We start from the raw sequence: 13,466 nt of genomic DNA on the forward strand, positions 1-13,466 counted from the left end.
GTTAACAGGGTAAAAACACACTTAGCACCTGAGTTAACAAAAGAGAGTTGGGGGCAAAAATCATAGGCAATGCCTTTGTCAAGGCAGACAGAATCAGTGAACACTTGCTGACAGGAAAATAAGTCAATGGGCCTGTGACAATGTCAAGTGGAACCAGTTCCTGTTGTCGAGGATCACACAGTCGGACAGTTCAAGATTCAACATTGCCAGGAGTACTTGGATATTGTCAACGGAGGAAGCAAAAGTTATAAGAGGGAAGGAAGACAAGGGCAAGCCTTGGATGAGGAGAAAAGGGTTCACCCTAGTTCCTCGAACAATGGCAGTTGTTCATGCACACTGCTGTAGTGGATCTGCACCTGGTCGGAAGAAATTTGACAAATCCGAGCCCCTGAGCCGAGATTTGAGGTGCATAATCACGCGCCCCTCGGGCGGCAAGATGGCAGACGGCACTGTGGCCTAGCGTCTCCACTTTGTTCCGCTGTGGGAGGATATGTCCCCACCTAAATAGAAAAATAGCACCACAATCATGGACTCCTTTGAGGCGGCCAGGCCACATGACCAAACGCCGAGCACCAGTGAGGCCAGCTCGGCACCAAGGCAGATATGCAACTGATACACCAAGATATGCGCACCCTCACAGAGCGTGTAACGGTCACAGAGGCTGGGCAGAAAGAAACTGTGGAAGTGCTGAAGGCTATTCAAACTACAGTGCAGGAATTGGAGAGGAGAAAAAAAGTCTTGGCGGAAAGGGCGGAGGATGTGGAAGGGCGATCTAGACACAATGTGCGCCTTCTGAGCATTCCAGAAGGGATGGAAGGCAATAACCCCACAAACCTTGTGGAAACCCTACTGCAGCAAGAGATTGGAGTTGGCCGACTCTCACAGGGCTTTGTGGTGAAGAGGACCCACAGAACCCTACAAAAAAAGCCACCACCTGGATCACACCCTCGACCAATGATAGCAAGGATCCTACATTTCCAGAACAAAGAAATCATACTGCGCTACTCACAAGGAGGGGAAATAAGAAGAGAATGCTAAAATAGCCATATACCAGGACTACACCACGGTGGTGCAGAGAGCGAGGAACTCTTCTGTCCCGATCAAGGCCAGGCTGCGGCAACTAAACCTTAAATATATGCTGATGTATTCCTCAAGGTGCTACTCAAGGGGAGAGCAGTCTTCCTGGAGATCCTGCATATGGTCCGACATCCAGTGATAACCGCAGAGTATTGCATCTTGTCTTTTGGGGACCGAAAGGGGACGTCGGCATAGGCGTGTCTGTAACACTATCCCTATTGTGACGTGTAGTGTACCCAAAATCCTTCATGCGCCGAGGTCCCTCAGGTTGTTTTTTTTTCTGCCCAGATAACTGGTCGCCCTATAGCTGAGCTCTTATAAGAGACATTGTTTATCTTATACCGACTTGTCGTTTATTCCCCGTTAAGTCACTTCGGTCACAAGAACAACTTCGATGAAGACTGCAGGGGATTTGTCTACGGTGGTGGATTTCGGCACCTAAGATCTGGCGGCCGGAGCTCCACGTGGTCGGGCTCTCTGGCCGAACTTTACAGTAGGGAGAGTGGGGTCAGGGTGGCCATATTTTTCGGTATGTCTTTCCTCTTTCCCCCTCTTTACCCTTAAGGTCTGGTCATCTTCCCCTTCTGCTATGGAAAGGACTCCTTTTAGGTTCTGCCCCAAGTGTAGGGTCATATATCCTTGGAAGGACGAACACAGGACGTGCAACTCCTGTCTCCCCTTAGATCACGCCGAAAAGCAGTGTGCGGCCTGTAATTTCCTTTGGCCTAAAACCCTTAAGGAGCGCTGTGTAAAGTGGTGGGCCACGTACGGTATGTCGCCACACCCGCTGAGAGTGACGGGGGCACCTCCGATGACCAAACATCCGTTGCGGATGTGATAGACCTCGAGGCAGACACTTCTAGGTACACCACGCCCGTCCCCGACCCTTAAGGCCTGACTCTGGTCTCGCTTCAGGAACAACACCCGGCAACAGGGGCGTACACGCGCATTCCACCAAGCACACAACCCCTACACCTATTTCGACGAGCACGTTGAAAAGGGTAAGCGCCAGCAGGGCTGTCGAAAATTTCGGCGGATTCCTCGGATTGTACAGATCCAAAGCCTTCCCCGCAACCACAGAAGCGTCTTGCATCTGGGCATTCAAAAACAAACAAGGGCGCTACCTCTAAAGGCTTACACGTCGAAGCGCGGAAATCCGACGCTCCCGAAAGCCACGGTAGGCTCAAAAATCACGACTAGGCCTAAAGTCAAAAAACCAACCGCTGGGCCCTCTAACGCCGCGGAAGGCAACAAACCTACCCATAGCCCATCAGAACCACTATCTCACACCTATTCGACGATTATCGAAGATTGCATCCAGAGCTTTACTGCGGCGCCTGGACTTATTGCTGTTCCGCCAAAAAGCATGGGGCAGGCCGCGGACAAATCTTTGGCTATGCCATGGCACCCAGAGTCTCACGATACTTATGAGGACAGTCAAGAGCCTCTTTCCAGCACCCTGAGAGACCATTTTCGGCGCTGTAGGGCGGAAGACGACGTTTTTCCACTCGTAGGCCCTTCTGGGTCCTCTAAATGGACAAGGGAGAAATTTGTAGGGTGCATGGACCGTCTGGAAAGAATTCAGTTTTTCTGAACATCCTTCCCCGAAAAAAGGTCTTGTGAAGAGCCTAACCTTCAATCTACTTCACATTTTCAAGAAGATCAGTCTTCTGTCACCGTCCAGCATGAAGACATCGTCCAGATGGACACTTATAGGGATATTTATGATGAAGAGGAAGAAACTTCCTTTCTACAGAATTACGAAGAGGAACAGGCGGATGCCACGGACAATTCGGAAGGAACCCAGTAAGAGGGAACGGACCCATGGACGCTTCCCCATCAAGATCAGGACACTGATGTATTGTGCCTGGATTCCCCTTCGTCCACCCCGGCTCTCCAGGCCTCGCCTGTAGATGACCAGATGGCCTTCAACTCCATGTTAAAGAAGGCAGCTGAACAATTTCAAATCTCTATTCAGGAGGCAGTTCCTGAGCAGGACTTTGTAGAGGATATTCTTAAGGAGAAAACTTCAACTAGCCAGGCCATTCCCCTCCTTAATTCCATCAAGGGAAGATTAGCTCCCTCCTTGGTATCACCAGCTCAAACCCGGGCAGTGAACCCAAAAGTGGAAAAGTTATTTCGGCCAGCTCCTTCAGACCCACAGTATATTAAAGGACACGCCACCCCCAATTCTCTGGTAGTGACTACCACCCGGAAAAGGGCAGGAGTACCTCTTGCCACGGGGGAGGCACCTCCAGATAGGGAATCCAAGAGGCTGTATGCCTTAGGCAAATGAGTCACCTCGGCTGACGCATATACCACGCGTATAGCAAATAATACTACGTTGCTGGCGGGTTATGCTGACGCTCAGTGGAACCTATTTCAGGAAGGCCTCCTGGAGGTCCCAGAACCCTTCAAGTTCAAGCTTCTCTCTATTGTAGCCGAAGGAAGGCAGGTGAACCAGAATGTGATAAAGAACACTCTGTACACGGCTGAAACAGCAGGCAGGTCTCTGGCCCAGGGGACCTTACTCAAAAGGCACGATTGGCTGTGCACCTCGGGGTTTAATCCCAAAACACAGGCCTCGCTCATCAATAAACCGATTGAAGAAGCTAACCTCTTCGGAAAGGTGGTCGATGAGGTCTTAGAAACAGCCAAGAAAGAGCATGAGACTCTTAAGTCGCTGCAACAAATCACACAAAGACCCCCCCCCCCCCCCCTCCTCCCCAGAGAGGTAATAACTCTCGGCAGTCCTTTCGAGCGCAGTCCCGTGCAAGTCAGAACAACTATGGCACGGAAATTTCAATACAGGACAAACTTCAGGAAGTCCCGCATACTACCAGCAACGCGGCAAAGCCAGAGGTAGAGGCCCAATCCTAGAGGAGCGGCAGCCTCCCATGTCACCCCGGTCGGAGGATGCTTAACATCTTTCCTCACGGCATGGGAAGGGATAACTTTAGACCAGTGGGTCATAAAGACTGTCGCCCACGGGTACTGCGTGGAATTCGCCCGACCTCCACAATTTAGACCACCATGCTCACAGCGCCTTTCACTGGACCATCTGGCGATCCTGAATCAAGAGGTGGAAGCGCTGCTGGGAAAGGACTCCATAGAAGCCGTCCCCATTCTTCCGGTAAACCAGGGTATGTATTTAGTGTACTTCCTTGTACCCAAAAAGGACCTCACATAGTGCCCTGTTCTAGACCTGCGCCCAGTGAACAAGTTCATAAAACCTCAGCAGTTTTGCATGGTAATGCTACAGGAGGTGACCCCACTGTTAAAACAGGGGGATTACATGGCAATATTGGACATGAAAGATGCGTACTTTCATATTTCAATGTTGCCAGCGCACAGAAAATACCTAAGGTTCATGATAGAGGACGGGCATTACCAATTCAAGGTACTCCCTTCGGCATCGCCTCGGCACCAAGGGTCTTTACGAAGGTCCTGGCAATAGCTGCAGCACACCTGCGCAGGTCATCAGTCCCGGTTTACCCTTACCTCGACGACTGGCTCATAACAGTGGATTTGTACATCACATGTTTTTTGAACACCCAAAAAAACGTAGACCTTCTCTTCAGTCTGGGATTCTCTATCAATGAGAAGAAATCCAGTCTAGTCCCCAGTCCAACAAAACAATTCCTGGGAGCTCTAATCTGTAGCCAGTCGGGAGGTGACAGTGCGCATTGCCATGCACTTGCTCGGAATGATGGTGTTGTGCATATACTTTGTTCCCCACGCGCGGCTGCGCATGCGTCCCATGCAAGAGTGGCTCAACAGCCAGTGGTGTCAGGCCAGCGGACAATGGGAAGATCTGGTAGTTGTCTCGACAGCCCCTGTTCTCTCTCTGCAGTGGTGGTCAAGAGAAAACCTCTTGAAGGGGAAGACCTTCACCACCCCTGCAGTGGAAGCCACGCTCACGACAGACGCATCTCTCACGGAGTGGGGGGGGCTCACCTGCTTCAGCAGACAGCACATGAAGTGTGGTCCCCTCAAGTAGCGTCCAACAATATAAATTTACTGGACCTATTTGCGGTGTTCAAGGCATTAATCAGATGCAACTACAAGGGGAAGACCGTGCTGATTCTAACAGACAGCACTACAGCCATGTATTACCTGAACAAACAGGGGGGCACTCGCTCTCCAGGGCTATCCAAGCTGTCCCAAAGCATTTGGATATGGGCTCTCAGACACAAGATGTTTCTGTTGTCCCAACATGTTCCAGGGGAACTCAATCTTCTGGCAGGCATACTCAGCAGAGATTTTCCTCTGCCCGAAGAATACGAATGGCATCTGCACAAAGACATTGTGTACGTCTTCAAAGATTGGGGCTTCCCAGAGATTGACCTGTTCGCCTCCAGGTACTCCCAGAACCGCTCCAAGGGGAACGGTCTCTGGATAACGTGATCGGGAAATTTGTTTACGCGCCCTCCACCCCGCCCCCCACTGCCATTCTCAACATTTTGGTGCACAAGATGCTCCAGGAACCAGTTACCATGATACTGGTGACCCCCATGTGGGTCCGCCAACCCTGGTTCGCTCATCTGATGGAAATGTCCCTCTCCCCACCAGTAAAACTACCTTGCCCGTACAACATGTTGTCTCAGGACAGGGGGGAGACCCTACACCCACACCCACAAACTCTGAACTTAGCAGTCTGGCTCCTGAGATCATAGTTTGGACACCTACGGCCCCCTCAGAGGTGCATGGGGAAGCTAGAAAACCTAACACACGTTATTGCTATGCCAGCAAATGGAAACATTTTGTCATCTGGTGTAATTCCAAGGGCATCAATCCCATCGATTGCTCACCCACTCACATTGCGCTGTACCTTACCCATCTGTTCGACACTGGGTTGGTCTTCAATTCCCTAAAGGTTCATCTGGCTACGCTCTCAGCCTACAATCACAACAAAAGGTGTTGTGGTGGAAAATACTGGTGATCAAGGCCTTTATGGAAGGGGTTAAGAGGATTTATCCTCCCATTTCTCACCCAGCTCCTGGGCGCGACCTAAATGTGGTTTTGACCAGGCTCATGGGAGCTCCCTTTGAGCCAATGCATAAAGCAAGTCTAAAAGACCTGACTTACAAAACGGCCTTCAAAGTGGCGATCACTTCTATTAGAAGAGTTAGAAAACAACAGGCCGTTTCTATTCTAGACCCTTTTGTTACAGTCCACAAGGATAAGGTAGTTCTGTGTACTCACCCCAGGTTTGCGCCTTAATTCATCTCAAAGTTCCATGTGAGCCAATCGTTTGAACTACCTAATTTTTTACAGAATCCCACTAGCATGGTAGAAAGAAGCCTACACACACTAGATGTGCGCAGGGCAGTCATGTTCTATCTGGAAAGAACTAAACCACTGAGGAAAACGAACCAATTTTTTGTTTCAGTGGCAGCTGGTAGAGAAGGGGATCCTGTCTCTAAATCGGATATCTCAAGGTGGATTGTCAAATGCATCACACTATGTTTCTCTCTTGCTAAGAGAGAACTGCCCTTCAAGCCTAGAGCACATTCTACTCCAGGCACTGGGGCGTCCATAGCTTTCATTGCAAGTGTTCCCCAAAGAGGCAACCTGGAGTTCTGTACACACCTTTACAAAACACTATTGCCCAGACACTCATTCTAGGTCTGCTTCTCAGGTGGGACGAGCAGTACGCAGACCTCTTTTTTTTTTTCTACTGTTCCTTCTCACAACCCACCTCCAACTCCGGGTACTGCTCGCTAGTCTATGCACAACATGTGATTCTAAGCAGATTCACAAGCATCAGAAGACCTGCATTACTCACTGTAATAGCATTTCTGATGATTGTATCTGCTTAGATTCACATGTGCCCTCCCTACCTCCCCGCTCTGGGTGGAAGGAACATGGACATCTTACTACTTCTCCCTTCTTCATGTACTCACTCACAATAGCCTTGGGCTCCCTCATGGCAAAAAGAAATGCAATCGGAGGGACCTCGACACGTGAGGGATTTTGGGTACACTACACGTCACGATAGGGATGGTGTTACAAACACGCCCAGGCCGACGTCCCCTTTCGGTCCCCGAAAGACAAGATGCAGTACTCTGGGTTACCACTGGATGTCGGACCATATGCACAGCATGTGAATCTAAGCAGATACAATCATCAGAAATGCTATTACGGTGAGTAATGCATGTCATATAGCTATAGCTTTTTGGTTACTTTTACAATGCAACTAAAACAAGCTGATGGCAGAAGTGGTTTTTATTTCTTACTGTTTGTTATTTAACTCAGGCACTTTTGCACTTGCCACAAATGGCTACTAAAGGATGGCTGTGCCACAGGATTTTTCACTTGTCCTTTGGCCGCCTTCTTGTCTTCTCCGGTCAGGAAATGCCTTGTATGTAAATCCCTTTCCCAGGATAAGCTATGGCTTTGGCAGGCAACGGGGCTTTGTATGTGCCAGCCAGAGGAGGGGGCTGGGACTGGCTAGTCCCAATCCAGAAACTCTGGCTTCTGAAAGTCTGTTACTGGGCAGATGTGGTGACCAGTGATTGTCCAGGATTTAAAAACCCCTGGCTGTTTGAATGGTGCAGATCCTTACCATTGGTGGGTTTGGTCTCACTCCCAGCCTGCATCTTGTCTAAAGGGGGACGCCTGCAACTGTTCTTCAGATCACTGTTTGTGCCAAGACTTCTACGAAGACTAGCAACCTGCTGACGACTCGAGGAAGAATCCTGCAGCATACCAGCATCAACTGCAGTGATTTGTCTGGTGAAGCTCTGCTCTTCTGCCTCATCTCAAGAAGACCCTTGTTGGTGCTTCGACCCCTGCACCAGTGGGAACTGCCAGTCTTGGCTTCTGCTCAAGGAGTCGTGCTTTTTGGAAGTGTCCCTGGACCAATCGGTGGACTAAAAATCTCACTCCTGAGCTACCTCACTGTAGCCGTCATCGTTCAGAGTAGAGGCTTGGAACTTTTCAGCTTATGCTAAAAGTTGCCTGCTCCTGAATTTTCAGCCGTCTCACTTCAACGGAAGCTGTGCTGGGGTTCCTTCTGTGCTCGCTGCTGTACAATCCGCCTTTTGCTGCATGATGACTATAGTGACCTTCGTTGGAACACTCCTTCAGTCCTCAAATGTGTAGACCTGGACCACTCGCACTTTCCTGAGACTAAGCCTTGATGGCTTAGCTATCTTACCTTGGTTGGATTTTGGCTACCCTTTGAGTCTTTCCAGTTTACTACAAATAGGGTGGCCTCCCAAAATACTCCGACCAGGGCTGATTTTGGAAATCCATCTTGACAGATTGTCTGTGCCAAAGCAGAAATATGTAAGAAGCGACAGCCTGTGATACAGAATACCTAGTGTACACTTTATTAGGACACACGCATAACAATAGTGTTAGGTTGGTTTCAGGCAGTGCATCATAAGTCAGAATGACAAAGCAAGTGAGGCTAAACTTTACATATAAGGCATAGAAGGTGTTAAATGAATAACCGCATATGTTAATGAATAACCGCATATGTATATTTTCCACATCAAAGGTGTAGTGCCTTATAAACCAAGGTTCTGCATGGCTTTTCTAACTCCTATATTTTCCACATATTTATTCTCATACTACTTTACAGTATTATGAACTGCTTTAAGTGCTGGTGCACTTAGCAGAGCACAACAAAATGTATGTGTACATAGTGAAGGTTTTAGTGTGAAACTTGCCTGTTTTACCCTGCTAAGAGTTTGTCTATAAATAACTTTTTAAAATACATGTTGTGTAACTTGTACTATTAAGAGTGCTCTGCGTGTGCGTAACTGGATCCTTCACCATCTCTTTCTCTACTAAGCCTAAGCCTTACAGCTCAGTTACACTACCCAGCTAGAGTTTGGCTCGAAATAGGTGTTTTTTCACTGTTCACCAGAACAAGTGGCCTCTCCGAATCTGCCCACAGGGTTGATTCTGAAAATCTATATTAACAGTATTGAATTTCCTTTCTACAAATAAATCCTCCAGACTAATCAAATTTGGCATCGGCAGGCCTACCACAATCTCCGATCTGAAGGTTGGAGGTAGACCTTCAATCCCATCAAGGAACATTTTTAACAATGTGAGTGTTCTAATCCTAGTCTGCAGTGCAATCTTGCACAGGCCCAAATCATTAGTAGTATTGGGATCCATTTCTGTTGCAGGGACTGAGAATGGTGCTCTGTAATGAACATGATGGCACATAGCATTTTGATAGGAGACATGGTGTCTTACGTTAAGCATTGAACAAGAAGTCTGTTTACTGAGTGCAGCTGTAGTAAGTTTGCAGATCTGGGACACTTGGCTCACCCTCTACCAAAGGTCTGCAAATTGTGGTCTGTATTTTTTTTAAACGTTTTAGTGTTGCTGCTGGTGATCCCATCTCGTGCTTGAATCTTAGTGTTCAGTTATGTTAATGGGAAATTCTTTATAATCCCTCTTTTGTTTAGGATTACACATTGAAGATTCGCCTCCACTACCAGTAGTCTTTCTCTGTGATCAATGTGATTGTTTCAAACACTCAAGCACCCAACGAAATGAGCCAGAGTCGGGGGAAATATGACTTCTATATTGGTCTGGTATTGGCGATCAGTTCCAGCCTCTTCATTGGCGGAAGCTTCATCCTGAAGAAGAAAGGCCTCCTGCGTCTTGCCAGGAAGGGCTCCACAAGAGCAGGTAAAACCCTATATATTTTTGCCTTCATTTTTTAAGATTCTAAAATTACTAACGAAGTGCAGCCCATGTTATGCATGTTGAAGAGAAACCTAGGATTCTAGCGGAGCTGCCAAAAGCTATAGCACGTTCTTTTTAAGAGAAGCACATATTGTGAAACTTAACAAGAAGCCATGCTTGACAAATCAGCAAGTGAGTTTTATTGAAATGGTGTGCTGCCCCCAAAATCAAGAGTGAGATTTTGTCAGTTGGATATTTTGAACAGTCAACATAAGTATGATGAATAGGAACAATAGTCATACAGGTGGCCGGTATGGGCTTGCTGTCAACAAAGTACTAATGGCTATAAAACAAACAGTGAGTCTCTTCTTCCGATTCACTCCCAATGTTAACTTTAACTAGAGAGAGTAGCCAGACGGTTTTCCACATTGACCAATTGACCCACCAAGAACCCTGCTAGTTCTTTACTTTATCAAGTCGTATGACCCTTCCTGCCCCCCCCCCCCCCCCCCCACAACATTCTAAAGTGCACAGCTAATAAGAGGCTGATAAGAAATACTGTGCTGTTATCAGAAGTACTGTTTTTGGCCACGTTGTTACCAAAATGGTGTTAATTAATCTGTCATGCTACAGTTTATATTGTACTCTTTTCTTTCTATGAAAACTAAATAAATAACCGAGCTAAGTTTCATGTACTAAGCTCAATAGAAATAACATCCTCACGCTGAGCTACCTTTCAGACCTCAACATTTCCTGAAGTACATTCCTACAGATCATGCACATCAAATGAAATATTGAAATTCGTACTTCAATGTCATGAATAATGAATTCCCTGCCAAAAAATATCTGAGCCCAATACCAAACTCAAATCCTGAGTAATGTCCCGCCCACCACTGTTCACTTATGTTTCGTAACTGATCCTGTATTAGACAGCACCTACAGAAAATCTATAAAATAATGCATAGCCAATCATAAGGCTAAATGTTAACATGCTGATCAAAAAGCTGGAGGAAAGAAGCAGTTGTGAAATGGAACAAGTATGTAACTTAGAAGGCCTCATACCACCAATAACAAAAATGGGAGAGGACCTCTGTCACGGCCAATTGTTTGTGAATAATCTCTTGACTAGGCAGATTTGTAAGCTTTGTAAGGAGAATACGATTATTCACCTTTTGAAACGTCACTAGGACCCATTCTCCCCCTGACGATGAATGGCCTAGCTCTCAGTTGCCTGTGGTAGGCCAGCTGCTCGAACGTTGTCATACTTTATCTCCAACATTGTTAAAATTTAAAGAAATCAGTTTCATGATTTACTCAGGGTTTTGCATGAAGAGAGGGCTATCCTGGACAAATGTGGGAAGCTTCCTAAGCAGGGGAGTTAAAATGCAAACAAAAAGCATCATTGATTCTGTGGATTTGTTGGCTTTTGACATCAATGATCATAGCATTTTTTGCCAGTCGCTGTGTTAATCGTTTCAGATTGATGGACCTTGAACTATCATGGAGTGAGTGCTTTCGGACTAGGTTTGAACTTTAGGATGAGAGCAGCGGCATGCGACTGCACTATTGGATATCTTTGGGCTTTTTCACAATGGGCTTCCTGGCCACTGCTTCTCAATGCCTACATGCATTTTCTGGCTCAGCTAAACCGAGAATGTTTATCAGACTTCTGCTTATACGACCCAGCTGCTGATCAACTGCTTGATCACGATCGAATCCGGACTACTAGACTTCCCTCAGTGTAGGCAAGTCTCTGGTCCTTCTAGGTTTTGAATCTCCCCTTGGTTTTTCCACGTACTTGATGATTGGCCCTTGGGCTGTTCCTTCAGTTGGTCAACGTGTTTTGCAGATTAGTGCACGTGTGAAGTGATTCAAGGCCCCTGCTGAGGCTGGAAAACAACATACAGCTCTCGCCCAAACTCTGGATTTTGCCTCCATCTGTTACTCTAATTCTAGTTACATGGACACATTTCTGTATAAACTTCCACTTTTCCAGAATAGCGCCAGTTTACTAGTGTTGATGCTTGAAATTCATGAACACATTTCCATCTATTGCCAAGAATTGGGTTGGCTAACAATTTAGCAGCACATCAAAATGAAGTCTACCACTATTCTCTAGAAGACTTGGCCACCCTCCGACACAATACAACTCGGAGATTCATTCTTTGCTTGTATCACTTAAAGTGGGTGCTAAATGCCTTCTGCCTTGGGGTGAGCTGGGTGGCTTTGTGGTAAGTCCTTCCTTCACTCCTTTTTCACCCAGCTATATGATTAGGCAGCCACAAAGGTACTTGTCTGAGTATGGTGGAAAGTGGCTTAATTATTTCCATGTTATTATATTATATTCAAGGATACTGCTGTTTCATGTGCTGCACATTGAAGCTGGTGTCTTGGTTATAGTGTAGATAACAATTATAGTGAACTAAACCTAACGAAAGTAAAGTAGACCTTGGGTAAGGCACCCACTTTGGATCCTAATGCCTAGCCAAGGAAACAACACTTAAACAGCATTGGAACTTTCCTAAATTCACATGCTTGGAATAATAATCCCTCATGCTGGGAATCCTCACTAAAGCATACATGTATAGAGATGAGAACTTTTTACTTGCAGCCTATCAACCTCATTGTGTACCTTTTGGTCCTCTTCCACCCCTTTGGGAGCCCTTTTCATATTCCTATTGCAGGGAACATGTATGGGGAGGGGAGTGCTAAGTGTCTATTTTTTTTATTACTTTAACCCCGAATCCTTTCCTTCAGTTATTTACTTCACCTTGGGAAGACAGATTTTCCTACACACACGGGTGTCTTGTAAGTGCCAGTCTGTTTTCCCAGACCACCTAATAGTCATTTGAGTCAAGGAGCTGCCTGAAGGTAGGATACCCAGAGACCTTGCCAAGATGATTATTCCCTCATTAAAGTGCTGCCATAAGGATGTATTCCCCAAAGCACCCATATGATCAGTGTATCAATTGCCTGCAACCTGACCATGTGGCACAAGAGTGTGCTTTATGCCAGGCGTTTCCCCATAAAACTGGCTCACAGACTAGTTTAGCTGTTATTTAAGTGAACTAAGTGTCTCCTCTTCAGGAGGTAAGTCCACTGAAACTGCCTTTGGAGCATTCGACTGTGAAAGAGTGAGGCGTTCTAAATCCACTTTTAAGGAAATGGCTAATTCAGAAGAAAGGTCACCCTGAAGTGAAAGGCTCATTCCTGATCCAAGCAACTAGAGGCACCGCAAAGCCTTTCCCTCAAACATCCCACTTCAGGTGCAGTCGCTGGGTCAGAGAAAGTGCTTAAAAACAAACATTAATCTTCATCAAGGAGTCGCCTTAATTCCTGTGTGCTCTTGTTAATGGAAAAAAACAATGTAAAGTCTATGTTGGCTTCGACCAAGAGGGCTCAGTCGTTGGGGCCTCTGCTGATGAACACAGCCCTTTTCATCTATAATGTCTCCATAAACCACACCCTTCTCTTGTCCACAGCTACAACTAAGTCCTTGTCTGTCTTAAAATGGATTTCCATAATCGGCCTTTGGGGGTGAGGGGAGATTCTGTGAGGCCACCCCATTATGGTGAATGGGGAAGACACGGAGGTCAGCCAAACCCAATCAAGTTAAGGTACCAGAGTGGCAAGGCTTGGTCTCAGGAAGGTTGTGAGAGTGATCTGGGGCTACAATGAGTCCATACAGAGCAACCCCAGTAATTACGGTTAGACCAGTAAGTATAAAAATACAA

General features: G+C 46.7%; 1 protein-coding gene across 1 annotated transcript in view; it reads left to right on the forward strand.

Annotated features, from left to right (window-relative positions):
* Positions 1–13,466, forward strand: part of NIPA2 (NIPA magnesium transporter 2) — a 312,051-nt gene that overhangs the window by 67,820 nt on the left and 230,765 nt on the right. The window contains exon 4 of the mRNA XM_069636610.1: positions 9,510–9,735. Coding sequence (XP_069492711.1) covers positions 9,597–9,735 — 139 coding nt within the window. The 5' untranslated portion in view covers positions 9,510–9,596. The remainder of the gene's footprint in view (positions 1–9,509; positions 9,736–13,466) is intronic.

The sequence above is a fragment of the Ambystoma mexicanum genome, chromosome 7p (genome assembly GCF_040938575.1).
Source record: "Ambystoma mexicanum isolate Mex_15411 chromosome 7p, UKY_AmexF1_1, whole genome shotgun sequence".
Classification (NCBI taxonomy): domain Eukaryota; kingdom Metazoa; phylum Chordata; class Amphibia; order Caudata; family Ambystomatidae; genus Ambystoma; species Ambystoma mexicanum.